The sequence below is a fragment of the Otolemur garnettii genome, unplaced genomic scaffold (genome assembly GCF_000181295.1).
Source record: "Otolemur garnettii isolate 467f Iridium unplaced genomic scaffold, OtoGar3 scaffold00058, whole genome shotgun sequence".
Lineage (NCBI taxonomy): Eukaryota > Metazoa > Chordata > Mammalia > Primates > Galagidae > Otolemur > Otolemur garnettii.
This window is the reverse complement of record NW_003852453.1, coordinates 9,591,622-9,607,273: the sequence shown is the minus strand read 5'-3', so window position 1 is coordinate 9,607,273 and position 15,652 is coordinate 9,591,622. Positions and strand designations below refer to the sequence as shown.

The window sequence follows — 15,652 nt, the reverse complement described above, 5'->3', positions numbered from 1 at the left end:
ACCTCAGCCACTTGAGCCACAGGCGCCAAGCCTCCAAAAATAAATAAATAAAAATAAATACTAAGGTTTTTGGTCTTATTTTTTATTTTTTTTTTTTTTTTTTTTTGCAGTTTTTGGCCGAGGCTGGGATTGAACCCACCACCTCCAGCATATGGGACCAGTGCCCTACCCTTCTGAGCCACAGGCGCCGCCCACTTCTAAGAGTTTTGTAGTAAAATCCATGGTGTTTTCCAGATATACTATCATATCATCTGCGAAGAGTGAAAGTTTGATCTCTTCTGACCCACATGGATACCCTTGATCGCCTTTTCTTCCCTAATAGTGACGGCTAAAACTTCCATTACAATGTTAAAGAGTGGTGGAGGCAATGGGCAACCTTGCCTGGTTCCTGATCTGAGTGGAAATAATTTCAATTTAACTCCATTCAATACAATATTGGCTGTGGGTTTGCTATAGATGGCCTCTATCAGTTTAAGAAATGACATCTCAAGCAACTGGAAAAGGAAGAACATTCCAATCCCAAACCTAGCAGAAGAAAAGAAATAACTGAAATTAGAGCAGAATTAAATGAAATTGAAAATAAAAGAATTATACAACAGATCAATAAATCAAAAAGTTACTTGTTTGGGTTTTTTTTTTTTTTTTTTTTTTTGAGACAGAGTCTCAAGCTGTCACCCTGGGTAGAGTGCTGTGGCGTCATAGCTCACAGCAACCTCCAACTTGGGCTCAAGCGATCCTCTTGCCTCAGTTTTTTCTATTTCTGTAGAGAAAGGGTCTCGCCTTTGCTCAGGCCAGTCTTGAACTTGTGAGCTCAGGCAGTCCACCTGCCTCAGCCTCTCAGAGGCTTTAGAGGCTTTAGGCTGTGGCTCACACCTGCTAGAATTACAGGTGTGAGCCACAGAGCCCAGCCCAGGGGCTTTTTTTTCAAATAAAACACTAAGACATATGTTTCAAAAACAGTATGTTGAATGATAGGTATGATAATTTCTTATTGACTGTGGCCAAAAATAAACTAATTGTCAAGGAAAACTGAGATTTTTAGTCCAGGTAGCTAGAAGGGGAAATGCAATAAATATGAACCAAAAACAAGGGGACGGAAGAGGCAGATGATGGGTAATAGGCTGCTTTGGAAACCGCTTTGGTATCAGGTAAAGTTTCTTTTCTTTTTCTTAAAATGGGTGAAATTGTCGTGCCAACAGAAACTTTGAGACAAAACAATATTCACTTAGAAACTGATTAAAAGGAAACACAAACACATACGCTTATAAAGCAGTAGACACATTATTAACCTCAGGATTCAAGATAGGAGACCAAAGTCATAATGACTGTCAGGTTCAGGAATTTGTACCTTCCTTGGTCTTTCTCTTTTTTTTTTTTTGAGACAGAGCCTCGAGCTATCCCCCTGAGTAGGGTGCCATGGCATCACAGCTCATAGCAACCTCCAACTCCTGGGCTCAAGCAAGTCTCCTGCCTCTGCCTCCCAAGTAGCTGGGACCACAGGCACCTGCCACAACACCTGGCTATTTTCTGGTCGCAGCCATCATTGTTGTTTGGTGGGCCTGGGCTAGATTCGAACCCACCACCTTAGGTGTATGTGGCTGGTGCCTTAGCCACTTGAGCCACAGGTGCCGAGCCCTGGTCTTTCTCTTGATTTCTGTCACCTGACCTACAAACCTTTCTCCATCATCTCCCGCTTCATTGAGATCAATACACCTGTTCGGGATGGCCCATGGAAACTCATGGACGAATCACCTCACTTGCCTCCACCTCCCACCCCGCCCCCGAGATTTCCTCCATGCTTCTGGCCTTCCCTCCTTCCCAAATGCCGGGATTCTTCTCCATTGAGATTTTTCGCTAGTTCCTCCTTGGCCACCATCCCTCCTGGGCCTACCCTGAAGTCCCCCCCTCCCGATTCTCCCCCTGAGGACCCTGTAGACCGCTCCCCTGCCTCCTACTTTCTGGCCTCCCCCATGATGGGGGCTGCAGGAGGATCCGGAGCTAGAGCCTGGCCTCCTGCCCGCTTCCCTCTTGTCCTAGATAAAAAGGGGCTTAGCCGAGTGGCCTGCTGAGGCCTGAACAGGCCAGAAATGGCTCTTGGGCCTGACAGTCTGGTCAGGCAGAAGAACAAGCTGACATTGGACATGGTTACTTGGGTGGCCAATATGTCAGCTACTGACTCTTAAGAACTGACCACTTACTCTGGTTCATGGCATAGACTGGGGGCAGCAGCAAGCCCATCACCACCTTGAGGCCTGTGCAATTGCCATGATCATGTTCTGGCTCAGATGCCCAGTGCAGGAAGGTGCACACATCCTTGGCTCCCTGAGACATGGTAGCTGGGGTGCCATCACCAAACTCCAAGACATCAGTGTAGATGGGAGGGACCCTGCTGATGGGGGTTGAAGTGTAGGCCTTCTCAGAGAGACACTCAGGTGGGCGTCATACAGTACCTGTGAGCAGGGAGACGTGGGCCTCATTACCCTGCTTAGCTTTCCTGATGCAACTGAGGTCAGGGCAGTGCTCCATTGTTGGCAGATGCAGCGGCCTCAGGGTTGGGGTATGGCTTGGGGGCAGCTTCTCTGGCCACATGAACATCTCCCCTTCCTCACAGGGGCCCACCAGAACCCCCACCTCCTCAGCAAGGGCTTTAGCATCAACCTCTGTGTAGCGCCTGCCCACCAGGTGATGGTAAGCCACACTGTCCACGCTTTGGCATGAGGCAGACACCTGCTTACATACCTGTAAATCCTTCTGGATGGTCCAAGGAAGAACAGGGGCCACGGTGAGACCACAGATTGCTGGGAGGGTACAGGTCCAGGGCACTGGCACAGCTGTGGGCAGAGCCCCCACCAGTCCTGCACCCCTTGCCACCAGCATGCCCAGTGTGGGCAGCATGAGTCAGTAAATAACCATCCAGCTTCTGGACACAGAGAAGGAGAACCCTGTGGAAGCAGAGTGCTGACCAGACTATGGAGTGACACACGAATTCTGATGCTACCTCTCCTGAGCTGTGCGAACATCTGACACAGAAACCAGTGTTTCTCCCAAGCAATCAGTGGTCAGTCGGCGTGGTGGAGAGTAGCAAGAAAAGGAAAGGAAGGGAGGAAACAGCAAGAAGACGGTGGACGATGTGGGCAGCCTGGAGAAGCTGGAACATAGGTTCATACTGAATTCCTACTAGGTGGTGTATGTGATCAGAGCTTGCTCCAGGCACATCGATCCCCTGAGCGTGTAAGCAAGTGTCTACATTGGAGGTTCCAGGCCTGGGGAGATGGAGCGAGTAGATGGAGAGAGCTTCCTTAGTCAGATTCAAATGAGGAGAGAACTGGTTCCCCCAAAATGTAATCTTGGGGATGTGAGTGCAAGAACTGAGGGTCTTAGCTGAGGTGCTGTAAATACCTGGAGGAAAGACTCTGAATTGGGGATTGATTCATTCGTTTGCTCAGTTAATAATATTCCCAGAGTGCCTATAAGGTACCCGGCACTAGGATAAGTAGGGCATGAAGAGCCCAAGCAGACACAGTCCATGTGGAGTGTGGGATAGGTGGGGACACAGGTGGGCTGAGCAGCACAAACTTACGGGCTCATACAGACACACACACAATCACACACAGCCACACACGTGCCGTGCTGAGGGTTCTGGTGCACACAGGAGAGCTGACCCAGGCTGGAGGTCAGGAAGGGTTCCTGGGGAATGGGAAGGCCCAGAGGAGCAGGTGCAGGCATTGAGCTCCATCGGCAAATTTGAACCTCTTTCAGACCGCCTGACCCAGAAAAATATTGCATCAGACTCTCATTTTTAAGAGGAACTTGATAAACCAACACACTTGCTCTATATATCTGCTGAAACGTTTGGAGAACAAAGGAGGCATTAGTAATGTTCTTTTTTTAGAATCAAAAAGTAATTTCCATGCCTCTTTTTTCTTTCACATTTCAGAAGCAATGCATTTTGGGAAGACGGTTCTCACAGGGCACAGGGGAACAGACACCTGATTTGTACTACCCAGTAATGACCTCATGGGACTCAGAAAGTCCACCTGTCAACTGTCCAACCTCACACCCCTGGGCAGACTCCACCTGTGCCCTGTGCCCTGTGCCCATATCCTCTTTTGAGGTCTCTAGGACCCAGGATGTAGGTAAGTTTTTCTAGGATGTGGACTCCACCAGCCATAGAAAGGGGCTGCCAAAAAAAATCCTAGATAAAATAGAAACCATTAGGCATAACAAAGCTCACAGGAAAACTTGGAGCTACTGGAGGTTGGGAGAATTTCCAGAGGAAATGTCGAAACTCAGTGACACAGCACCACAGTGGGGAGGGCTGCCACTGCTGCTTCCTGCCCCCTCCATCCCTCCTTGGAAACCCCACTCTGATGTGCTGAGCTTCCAACATAGCCTGCAACTGCTGGGTCCCAGAATTTTAGGGGCTAGAAGTGACTCTGGGGGACTGGGGATATGGCTGCACCTGCCCTGGGCCCTTATGCACAGAACATGAGTTGTGATCAAAGGAAAAATGGAGTATTTGTTGTTGCTGTTGATGGTGGTGTTTTTGAGACAGTCTCACTTGGTCACCCTTGGTAGAGTGCTGTGGCATTATAGCTCACAGGAACCTCAAACTCTTGGGTTCAAGTGATCGTCTTGCCTCAGCCTCCCAAGTAGCTGGCCCACCACAACACCTGGCTATTTTTTAGAGACAGAGTCTCACTCTGACTCAGGCTGGTCTCGAACCTGTAAGCTCAGGCAATCCCCCTCCACTCGGCCTCCCAACTGCTGAGATTACAGGCATAAGCCACTGCACCCAGCCTGTCCCTTTGTACTATGCTCTCTCTAGAATCCAGTCTTCCCAGGAGAAATGTATGCCCCATCTTGAGGCTGCTGTATACCACCCTCCATTCTCCTCAGCGCCTCCTCCTGGCAGTCCCTCCGGAGGCCTTTCTCATACCGGGTAGCCTATCTGGGTGGCTTTCCCCTTCCTCTCAACCCACACAGGTCAGCTCTGTCCTTCTCTCAGACCTTCTCCTCTCTGTCACCCTTGGAGTTCTTATCCATAGAGGCTGTATAAACCGGCAGGATCTGATCTCTTATTTCCTGATTTTTGTAGGTGAGCCTTCTAGGTCAGCACTGTCCAACAGAAATATAAAAGTAAAATTTATATGAAATTAAAATTATCTAGTAAATAGAAACAGATGAAATTAATTTTGATAATATATTTTTTTTTTTGAGACAGAGCCTCAAGCTGTCGCCCTGGGTAGAGTGTCATGGCATCATAGCTCACAGCAACCTCTAACTCCTGGGCTCAAGTGAGTCTCCTGCCTCTGCCTCCCAAGTAGCTGGGACTATAGGCACCCGCCACAATGCCCTGCTATTTTTTGGTTGCAACCATCATTATTCTTTGGCAGGCCCGGGCTGGATTCGAACCCGCCAGTCAGCTCAGGTGTATGTGGCTGGCACCTTAGCCACTTGAGCCACAGGCGCCGAGCCAATAATGTATCTTTATCTCTCTCTTTCTTTCACCCTCTCTCTCTCCCCTTCCCTTCTCCCCCATCTCTCTCTGCCATGTAAGGACATAGAAGGAAGGCAGCCATCTGCGAGCCAGGAAAATGGTCCCCTCACCAGGACCTAATCTGCAACTCAATCTTAAACTTCCTCCCTGTAGAACTGTGAGGAATAAATTTCCATTGTCTAAACAAACAAAAATAATTTTTTTGAGACAGAGTCTCACTATTTCGCCCTTGGTAGAATGCCGTGGTGTCACAGCTCACAGCAACCTCAAACTCTTGGGCTTAACTGATTCTCTTGCCTCAGCCTCCCGAGTAGCTGGGACAACAGTGCCCGCCACAACACCCAGATGTTTTTTTGGTTGCAGCTGTCATTGTTGTTTAGCAGGCCCAGGCCAGGGTAGAACCCTCCAGCCTCGGTGTATGTGGCTGGTGCCCTACTCACTGAGATACAGGCGCCAAGCCCAAACAAAAAATTATGTAACCTAACATGGCCTTACATATTATCACACCAGCATGTAATCAATATTAAAAATTAATAAGAAGGACATTTGGGGCTGGATGGTTAAAAAATGAATACGTCAAAATTAATAATAAAACAGTTAACATTTTTGTTTTCAGACTATCTTTGAAACCCAGTTTCTATTTCATACTTACAATCCATCTCAATTCAGACAAACCACTTTTCAAATGCTCAATAGCCAGCTAGTGGCTACTGTGTTGGAGAGCACAGGCCTACGCTGTATTTGTCTTTGGCATACACATAACAGAAGTTCATGGTAAACTGGCTTAAATGAAAAAGAGCATTGGCTCATGAAACTGAAAAGACCAGGAGGACGTGACATGGTTTCAGGCACAACTAGATCCAGATGTTCAATTAATGTCAATGTCTTCAGAGGTCTAAGTTTGTGTATTTTCTAACTTTTCTTCCCAAATAGGTTCTAGATGGCATAGTAAAGACAGCCACCAGCAGCTCAGCCTCCTGACCCCATACCCAGCTTCTTTATTCCAAGTGTTCTTCCTCTCACTGGCCAGACTCCCACTGGACCAAGTGGAATTGTGTGCTCATTTCTGAACCAATCAGCATTGTGTCTGGGTGAGCAAAATTGACTGATTGGTCAGACCTGAGTCACTTGTCCATTTCCAGCATGACAGGACAGTAGAGTTGCCTCACTTGATCTGCTGGGACCCAGAGTGGGAGAGGGGTGTTTCTCAAAGGAAAACCAGGGGGCTTAGTACCACAAGACTAGGGTGGGGGAATAGGTATGGGGAGAGACTTGAGGTGAGTTGTCAGGGGTAGGCGTTGGATTGAATCAAAAAGGGCTTCCAAAGAGTAATGAGATTCAAATTGAACAGGAAAGACATAATTTAGTTTGGCGGAAATATTCAGAAGATTAAATGGCTAGTACATTGAGAGCAGCTGGTAGCCTTCGTGCTGGAGCAGGGCCCAGCAGTTTGATGCATTGTGAGGAATCCAGGAGGGGGGAGAAGCCAGAATAGCAAGGACTATGGGAGGCTCAGCTCAGCCCTGCTTACCAAGTGGCACTGCAGTATTTTTATCTGTCACACTGACAGGCCACAGGAGTATGCCAGGAGAATGCCCAGTGGTCTAGCCTCAGACCCTGCACCCCACGTGAGGACTCAGCCCACCCTGAGAGAAGGCTGTGCTGGTGCAGAACACAAAAGCCTTTTAGCAGAAGAGATGGGCCTTCCAGAGAGTCTGAAGGTCCCCAAGCCCAGGCAGGCAAAAGCTGCTGCTATGCCAATGAGGAAGGCTAGGCATGGGGGTCCGAGATGAAGTCTCCAGGGAAGGGCAAGGGGTCCTGGACAGCCTCACCAGAGGGGCCCCCAGGCTTTGGAGGGACAAAAAGCTGGCTTGAAGAGCCCAGGGAATTTACACACTTGTCCATCCGCCCATCCACCCATCCATCCATTTGTCAGTTCACCCACTCTGCCAGCACTTATTTATAAAGCTCCTGCTATGTGACAGGCACTGCAGTACCTGCTGGGGACACCGTGGTGGACAAGATGGCCAAGGTCCCTGTCTTCACAGAGGCTGGAGCCTAGTCGGAGAGAAACATGAGTCCAATGACTTCAGATCTAAACCCGGAAGCCAGACAGCAAGCGAGTGGGAGGCGGGTAGGGGCTGCATTTGCCAGGGTGCTGAGGGAGAGACATTTCAGCTGATACAGGAACGGTGAAAGGACCCAGCCCTCCATGGTCTGGGAGAGGAGGGCTCCAGACAGGGGAAACAGCAAGGGCAAAGGCTCCAAGGAGGAAACACATGCTTTGTGTGCTAAAAAACCAGAAAGATGGAGTCAGGGGGATGGAATGGAGGAGGGGGAGGAGGTTGGAGAGGTGGCTTGTGCTGGCTCAGGTGAGGCAGTTAGGACATATCATGGTTTGGGGGAGGGCATGATAGACAATATTCACCAGGCACAAGAAATACTGAATCATTTTATTTCTCCAGGATAACACCTACATAAAACACTTACTCTGTTCCAGGCACTGTAAGTGCTCAGCATGTATTAACTCGTGTGATCTTCTCAACAATCCTTTGAGGCAGATACTAAACTCATTTTATAGATGGGAAAGCTGAGGAACTGAGAGGCTAAGTAACTGCTCTGAGATCAGAGCTAGTAAATAGCAGAAGCAGGATTTGAACTCAGGTGGTTTTAGAGCCCACCTGCTCAGCTATGGGCCTTGGAGCCCCTTCCTATCAGAGTAGCTAATTCCTGGGGTTCTCTTTCTTCGGTGACCAAAAGCTTTAGGGACATGTTCAGCTGTCCAGAAAACTTAAAAGTGAGTTCCTGGCCTTTGATTCATTCTGGCCACCATTGAAATGCTCACTCATTTTGATTCATTCAAAACTGAGAAACTGACCCTCTCTGTACCAGGGGTAGACTTTGGGGTCTTTGGCTCCAGCTCCAGAGGAGCTAAGCATTCCCACCCCATCTCATTAGAGACCTCTGCCTGCCGCATCCACTTCACTCCTGGACTGCCCTGGTCTCCTGGGGTTGGCCTGGCTTCCTCTCTCAGTGATCAAGTTGCCCAAACCAGGGCCTTGGCAGGAATTTACCCGTGGCGCCTGATGACCTCTGCTTTCCACCTTCAGCCAAGGAAATCAGAATCTGGACTACAAAATCTTGGCCATTCCTAGACTGCTTGCTGGGAAAATCCTGCCCTTTCTTTTAAATCTCCCTCAATAGTGAAAACAGAATTAAAAATAACACCTCAAAGTCCAGCCAGCCACCCGAATTGCCAAGCCCTCATCTCTCTCTCTTTTTTTTGAGACAGAGTGTCACTATGTTGCCCCATATAGAATGCCGTGGCATCACAGCTCACAGCAACCTCCAGCTCTTGGACTTAGGCAATTCTCTTGCCTCAGCCTCCCAAGTAGCTGGGACTACAGGCACCTGCCACAACACCCAGCTATTGTTTTTGGTTGTAGTTGTCATTGTTGTTTGGCAGGCCCAGGCTGGATTTGAATCCACCACCTCCAGTGTATGTGGCTGATGCCCTAGCCGTTGAGCTACAGGCGCTGAGCCCTCATCTCTTTTTTAAGGAGTTATTAATCTTGTAATACTCTTAAATAAATAATAAGTAAATAAATAAATAAATAAATGTACCATTTTAAAAAAAGAAAGCATCCAGCATAGTCCTAGGTACACCATACTTCTCAGCCACACAGAACTTTTTCTTTTTAACCCATGAGTCATTTAGGAATGAACACAGTACTTCTTAAAAAGGGGCTTTGAGGCTAAGTGCAATAGCTCATGCCTGTAATCCTAGCACTCTGGGACACCCAGGTGGGAAGAAACATTTGGGCTCAGAAGTTCCCGATCAGCCTGAGCAAGACCAAGACCCCATCACTACTAAAATAGGTGTTGTGGTGGCACCTGTAGTCCCAGCTACTCGGGAGGCTGAGGCAAGAGGATGGCTTGAGCCCAGGAGTTTGAGGTTGTTATAATCTAGGCTGATGCCATGGCACTCTAGGCTGGGCAACAGAAACCCCATTTCCCAAAAAAGGGGGAAAAAAAGAAGAAAGAGGACGGGCTCGTGCCTGTAATACTAGCACTTTGGGAGGCCGAGGCGGGTGGATGACCTGAGCTCATGAGTTTGAGACCAGCCTGAGCCAAAGTGAGACCCTTGTCTCTAAAAATAGCTGGGCGTTGTGGCAGGTACCTCTAATCCCAGCTACTTGGGAGACTGAGGCAAAGGTATCACTTGAGTCCAAGAGTCTGAGGTTGCCGTGAGCTGTGATGCCATAGTACTCTACTGAAGGCAACTAAGTGAGACTGTGTCTCAAAAAAAAAACCCAGAAGGAAAGAATAGTTTTGAATGAGCCAAATTGGGTCCCAGTTATCAGCTGTGCAACTCTGTGTCTAATACTTGGGCTCTCTGAGCCTCACTTTCCTCACCTGTTAAATGGAAGTAATGACAACCTGTGCTATAAACATTCAGTGAAATAACGGCTGTAAAGGAAGCAGTCACTAAACCTCAGCTTCCTGTCACAATTTTCCTAGGCTGGTGGTATATGCCAAGGATGCATACATCCTTGGGAAATGCTAGGATTCCCCCTTTCAGGTCCCTTGGCTGCATAAGGTCATGGCTACACTAGGTCCCCACTTGGATCCCATCTGTACTGAGAGGGCTGGAAAAACCCCAGCTACTGGTGACTTTGTAAGCTCAGCTAAGGGGACTTTCCTCTCCCAAGCTGGGCAAATGCCCAAAGCAGGGAATGGATGAGGCCTGTGCCTTGGGGTTCATCGTTGGTGTCTAAGTTGCTGAGAAGAAATCTGGACATAGTGGATTTCTCCTTTCCCATTTTTGGTCTCAGAGACCTGGGGTTTAAATAGGTTCCTCTAGGGCCGGAAAGTCACCTGAAAAGTATCAGGGGAGAACAGGTAACAGTTCACCCAAACCCAGGAAAGAGGGCAGAGTGGAACCCCCATTAGGCAAGCACTTTCTCCCAGGCAGGACAGAAGGGCAGCAGGGCTGACTTGGACTCCAGCCTTTGTTTTCTCCACTCTGAAATGCTGCACACTCAAAAAGGCTAGTGGTGTGAGGGCTGAGAGGAGAGTTCAAGAGATGGACAGTGCAGGGCCCCAAAGAGGAACTTAGGCAAGTCAATTGGCCCATCTGAGCCTTAGCGCCCCAGTCTGCAGACGCCGGGAGGGGCTTGCTAGCAGCCCTTGCTTTGAAGTACTTGCCTCAAAGGGAAGTTGTAGATATCTGGCCCCTCCATTGTCTTGGTGACTTCCTGCATATCCCTACATCCGCTCTCTCTACTCAGCACCCCACACACATGCCTCAGAGAGGCAACAACACCTCTAAAACACATCCTGAGTCTTGAATTTGGCCACCCTTCCCTGGTCCAGGCACTATCATCGTGCACTCTCCCTGCCATGGCCTTCTGCCTGGACTTCACTTCTTCACTTGGCCTCTCATCCATAATCCACACAGCAGCCAAACGGATCATTCTGGAGATCCATCAGCACCATGCCACTCCCTAGCGTAAAACACTCCTGTGACCCGATCACGCACAGAAGAAAATCCAAACTTCTTTCCCGGGCACCCCAACCCTGTGCAATATGGACCTCAGCCTCCTCTCTCTTTACCCCTCCCCCAATGGCCTCCTTGCCTCTCCAACAGACCACCCTCCTCTCTGCTCCAGGGCCTTTGCACTGGCTGTCTCCCATCTAAAACACTGCCACTCCCAGCTTTGATCCTGTCTGTCTCTCTCCTTTTGAACTAAATGTCACCTCATCAGAGAGGCCCCCTAACCATGCTCCCTAGGAGAGCCCCTAGTCACTTTGGATCATTGTTAAAAGGATAACTTTTAAGATAAAATCATAATTCTCATATAAATATAAAATGAACATACATTAAAGATTTTATTTAAGGCTCAGCATCTGTAGCTCAGCAGCTAGGACGCCAGCCTGGGGTTGGCACCAGCTAGGACATACACTGGGGGTTGCTGGGTTCAAATCTGGCCAGGGCCTGCCACACAACAGTGACAACTACAACAAAAAAATAGCCAGGTGTTGTTGCCTCTCTGAGGTAAGAGAATCTCTTAAGCCTAAGAGTTTGAGGTTGCTGTGAGCTGTGATTCCACGGCACTCTATCAAGGGTGACATAGTGAAACTGTCTCAAAAAAAAAAAAAAAGATTTCATTTAAGTCATTAATCAGGGACAGCACCCTGATTAGCTTAAGGAGTAGGGCGCCAGCCCCATATAGGGGGTGGGAGGGTGGGTTCAAACGCAACCCGCCTGGGCCAAAAATGCAAAAAAAAAAAAAAATGTCATTAATCAATGGAGAAACTAGTACAATTTTACTACTGGTTCAAAGGAGAATTCAAAGACACACATTATTAATGGGAAATGCCGATATAGAGAGAAAACTGATCAATAGGCTCGGAGCCTGTAGCTCAGTGGCTAGGGTGCCAGCCACATACACCAGAGCTGGCGGGTTCGAAACCAGTCCGGGCCTGCCAAAGAGCAATGAAACTACAACAAAAAAATAGCTGGGCATTGTGTAGGGCACCTGTAGTCCCCAGCTACTTGGGAGGCCTGAAGCAAGAGAATGGCTTAAGCCCAAGAGTTGGAGGTTGCTGTGCACTCTAATGCCACTGCACTCTACAGAGGGTGACATAGTGAGACTCTGTCTTAAAAAAAAAAAAAAAAGGACACAAAAGAAGTCAGTGATAGGGAAGTCTTATAACTCATAATTTTCTTCCGCCAGCAGACTAAATAGTCCCATGAACATTTTTGTTCTATGGAAAAAATAAATTCTAGGAATGCCTTGTCACCCTATATTTCAGCACAAATGCTAAATAATACCAAAAATTTAAGTAAAGTGGATTGTCAACTTTGACATTCCTCTCCTAAGGATTCTTCTAGGGGTCTCGTGATATATAAGGGAGCCCGTCGGGATGCCGGATCCTCTTTCGTGTCCTCACTGCGAAGATGACAAAGAAAAGAAGGAACAAAGGTCGTGCCAAAAAGGACCGTGGCCATGTGCAACCTATTCGGTGCACGAACTGCACCCGATGCGTTCCCAAAGACAACGTTATACAGAAGTTCGTCCTTCGGAACATAGTGGAGGCCGCAGCTGCGAGGAACATTTCTGAAGCGAGTGTCTTGGGCTCTTATGTGCTTCCCAAGCTCTATGTGAAGCTACATTAAGTTGTGCTATTCACAGCAAGGTAGCTCCCACAAGGACCGGACACCTCCACCCAGATTTAGACCTGCGGGTGCTGCCCCACGACCTCCACCAAAGCCCATGTAAGGAGTTGAGTTCTTGAGCACTGAAGAATAACTAGCCTTTGGGGAAAAATAAAATGGAAATTATACTTAAAAAAAACAAAGTCAGTGGTAAAGATCTAAAGAAATGAATTCCAGCAGTCAATGAAGAGGGGCATTTGGGACAGGAAAGAGGAGGGTTTCATCATCTTGCAAATAACCAGGACCTCTGCTGCATCCTAATCCCTGAGCATCCCAAGGGGACCTGACCTACTAAGGGTGGTAAGGGGGTGTTCTCTGGCTGAGGCCTCTTTGTGATACCATTTCAGCAGTCAGAGGGCATTAAGGGGTTAATGTGACCCCACTGCTCACACCTTCTGAGCCAGAGTTACAGATATCCTCTCCAGTGCTCTCTTTCAGCCTCTCTGTACAGATAGGGACAGCGCCTGCCATTAGTACACAGCAAGTCAGTGGCACAGCCTCCCAGAGATTCAGTGGAAAAGGGCGCCCTAACAGCCCTGAGGTCTTCTGGCCTCTGGACACAGCCCGGGGGTGGTTAAGTCTGGGGTTAGGGAAGGAGGGGGCCCGAAGGGGAAGGAGGAAGGTGCTGCGCGGTACAGGAGAGGAGAGATGAGTCACGGAATGACGGCATGCAGGAAAGAGGAAGCGAGGGAGGAATTAATCCACGGATCTTCTCTGCACACCTACTGTGTGCCGGGCACGGTTTGGGCTGTGGGGACGTGGTCAGGAATAGAGGGGATCTGGCTGTGCCGCTGCAGGGCTCGGTCTACACTGGAACCTCAGTAAATGAGTTAAACACACATACAAATGTGTAACTGCACACATTTGGCGAATATTCGGAAGGAGGGCCCAGAACGCGGGTCAGACGTGGAGATATCCGAGCTTCATCTGCTTCTAAGGCCAGCAAATGGAGATATTTATAAATTCGCGCAGGTACGCGGACTTGACTGCGTCGTGCAGAAAACGCACAAGGGCATACATGCAGAAATGCAAGGGTGTTTGCGGATTTGCAGGAATCAAAGCTGACATGAATATTAAAAGCGTACATGCCGAACGAATACATGCTGGAGGCACGGATGCTTGCGTGTTTAAAAGTATTAACAAGTCTTCAGTCTCTAGGTAGGCCATTCAGATTCTCCCGTGTGCCCTGTGCGCCCTCTGGCGCCGCGGATGTGTCTTGCTGTGCCCCACCTGATCGCATCTCGCCAAGCCCTTTCGAGCAACGTCTTTATCTCCCTTTTCCAGACGCTAGGCGGAGGCACACGCTATGCACTACGCATGCGCACACTTGTGAACCTTTGGAAGAGGTTAGTTTGCAGCTCACAGTGGCGGCAGTCAGGATGGCCGAGCGGTCTAAGGCGCTGCGTTCAGGTCGCAGTCTCCCCTGGAGGCGTGGGTTCGAATCCCACTTCTGACAATGCGTGACTTTTTCTCTCACCTACTGCAAATTATTTATGATACTGGGTACATTTTTTTTTTTAATATGAAAAGGGGGGGGAAGAAAAGAAAGAAAAATATATGAAAAGGGGATTTTTTAACATGAAATGGGGAAAAAAGAAAAAAAAGAAAGGAAAAAATATATGAAAAGGGGGATTTGGGGGTTGGGATGAGCATATGCGCACAGTTGCCTTGTTTTTTTTTGTCGAGACAGAGTTCTACCCTTTGCCCTGAGCAGAGTGCAGTGGCATCGTAGCTCACTGCAACCTCAGACTCTGGCTTGTAGGCATCCTGCTGCCTCAGCCTCCGAAGCCGCTGGGATTACAGGCGCTCGCCGCGGCGCCCGGGTTGGTTTTTTCCATTTTTTTCCATGAGTTGGGGTCTCACTCTCGCTCAGACAAGCCTCGAACTCCTGAGCTCAAGCAATCCTCCCGCCTCAGCCTCCCAAAGTGCTGGGATTACAGGCGTGAGCCACCGCGCCCGGCTGGGTACATCTTTTGATTATTCTCCTTTTAAACCATTTACAAAACCAATGTCTTCCTCTTAGCAGGCAGTTCTTTCCAGACACTGAGTTGACTTTGTACTGTAAGATGAAAGCTTGCTCCGCCATGCATCTCAGGGCATCTCTCTGCGAGTAGTTAAAGGTTCATATTGTCTTTTGAGCTTAGGGCAGAAAGGGGTATGGCGGGGCCTCTTTTAAAATGAGGTGGGGGGAAAGGAAGAAAACAATTATTGTCAGAAGTGGGATTCGAACCCACGCCTCCAGGGGAGACTGCGACCTGAACGCAGCGCCTTAGACCGCTCGGCCATCCTGACTTCCTGTAAGTTTTTCTTCCCGATCTAATGTAATTCCCAAAGTGCTGATTTAGGCGCTCGGACCTCGGGGCTGGACCCTGGCAACGTCACCAGGGGTTCAAGAGTCTTGGCAACCACTCAAGTGATCCACACCAAAAAGACGCCGTTGCAGCGGAGACTTTCGTTTGCAGCGGAGACCGCTCTTCTCAAACTGGCTCAATCTTTTTACTGCATATGTAGAGATGTTTTAAATATTTCTATTTAGCTTCCCTTCCCAGCAACCGCAGCATTATTAATACAATGAAAACGAAATAACGTTATTAAATTCTAGCCGCTTCCTAGTGGTGGCATCATATTATTAACTATCGCTAATACGGATGCAAAGTGCCGGGCTGTGAATGATCCACAGGCGGAGGGGGGAGAGGAGTTTGTTGCTGGGAGGGGGTGCTCAGTGGGGGGCTTCGTCGTCTGCTTCTCGGGATGGGTGGCCGGGCGTGTTTAGTTGGGGCCTCGTCCAAGGAGAGTTGGTTTTAGACCTTTTAAATAAGCTGAGCGGCGGAACAGTTGGAGAAGGTTTAAAGAAGAAAATTGTCATCTGTCTACCGAAGCCTGACGTGTGTACAGGGGTAGGGACCCAGTGTGTCTGTCCTTGCTCCAAG

At 48.7% G+C, this 15,652-nt stretch overlaps 1 protein-coding gene, 2 non-coding genes and 2 pseudogenes across 3 annotated transcripts; 2 read left to right on the top strand and 3 right to left on the bottom strand.

Annotated features, from left to right (window-relative positions):
- The window catches only part of LOC100965408, a 36,209-nt pseudogene extending 35,987 nt beyond the window's left edge, over positions 1-222 (bottom strand).
- A 1,923-nt stretch (positions 223-2,145) lies between these two features.
- Positions 2,146-2,895, bottom strand: LOC100965095 (annotated as a pseudogene).
- Positions 2,896-12,464: 9,569 nt separating this feature from the next.
- Positions 12,465-12,809, top strand: LOC100944410 (40S ribosomal protein S26-like). Its single transcript, XM_012806827.2, is given in 3 exon segments — positions 12,465-12,678; positions 12,681-12,704; positions 12,707-12,809. Coding segments are annotated over 3 exon segments (318 nt in total). The 3' UTR covers positions 12,787-12,809.
- A 1,286-nt stretch (positions 12,810-14,095) lies between these two features.
- On the top strand, positions 14,096-14,178 carry TRNAL-CAG. Its single transcript has one exon. It is a non-coding gene; the product is annotated as a tRNA-Leu (tRNA).
- A 753-nt stretch (positions 14,179-14,931) lies between these two features.
- TRNAL-CAG lies at positions 14,932-15,014 on the bottom strand. Its single transcript has one exon. It is a non-coding gene; the product is annotated as a tRNA-Leu (tRNA).
- Positions 15,015-15,652: the final 638 nt, after the last annotated feature.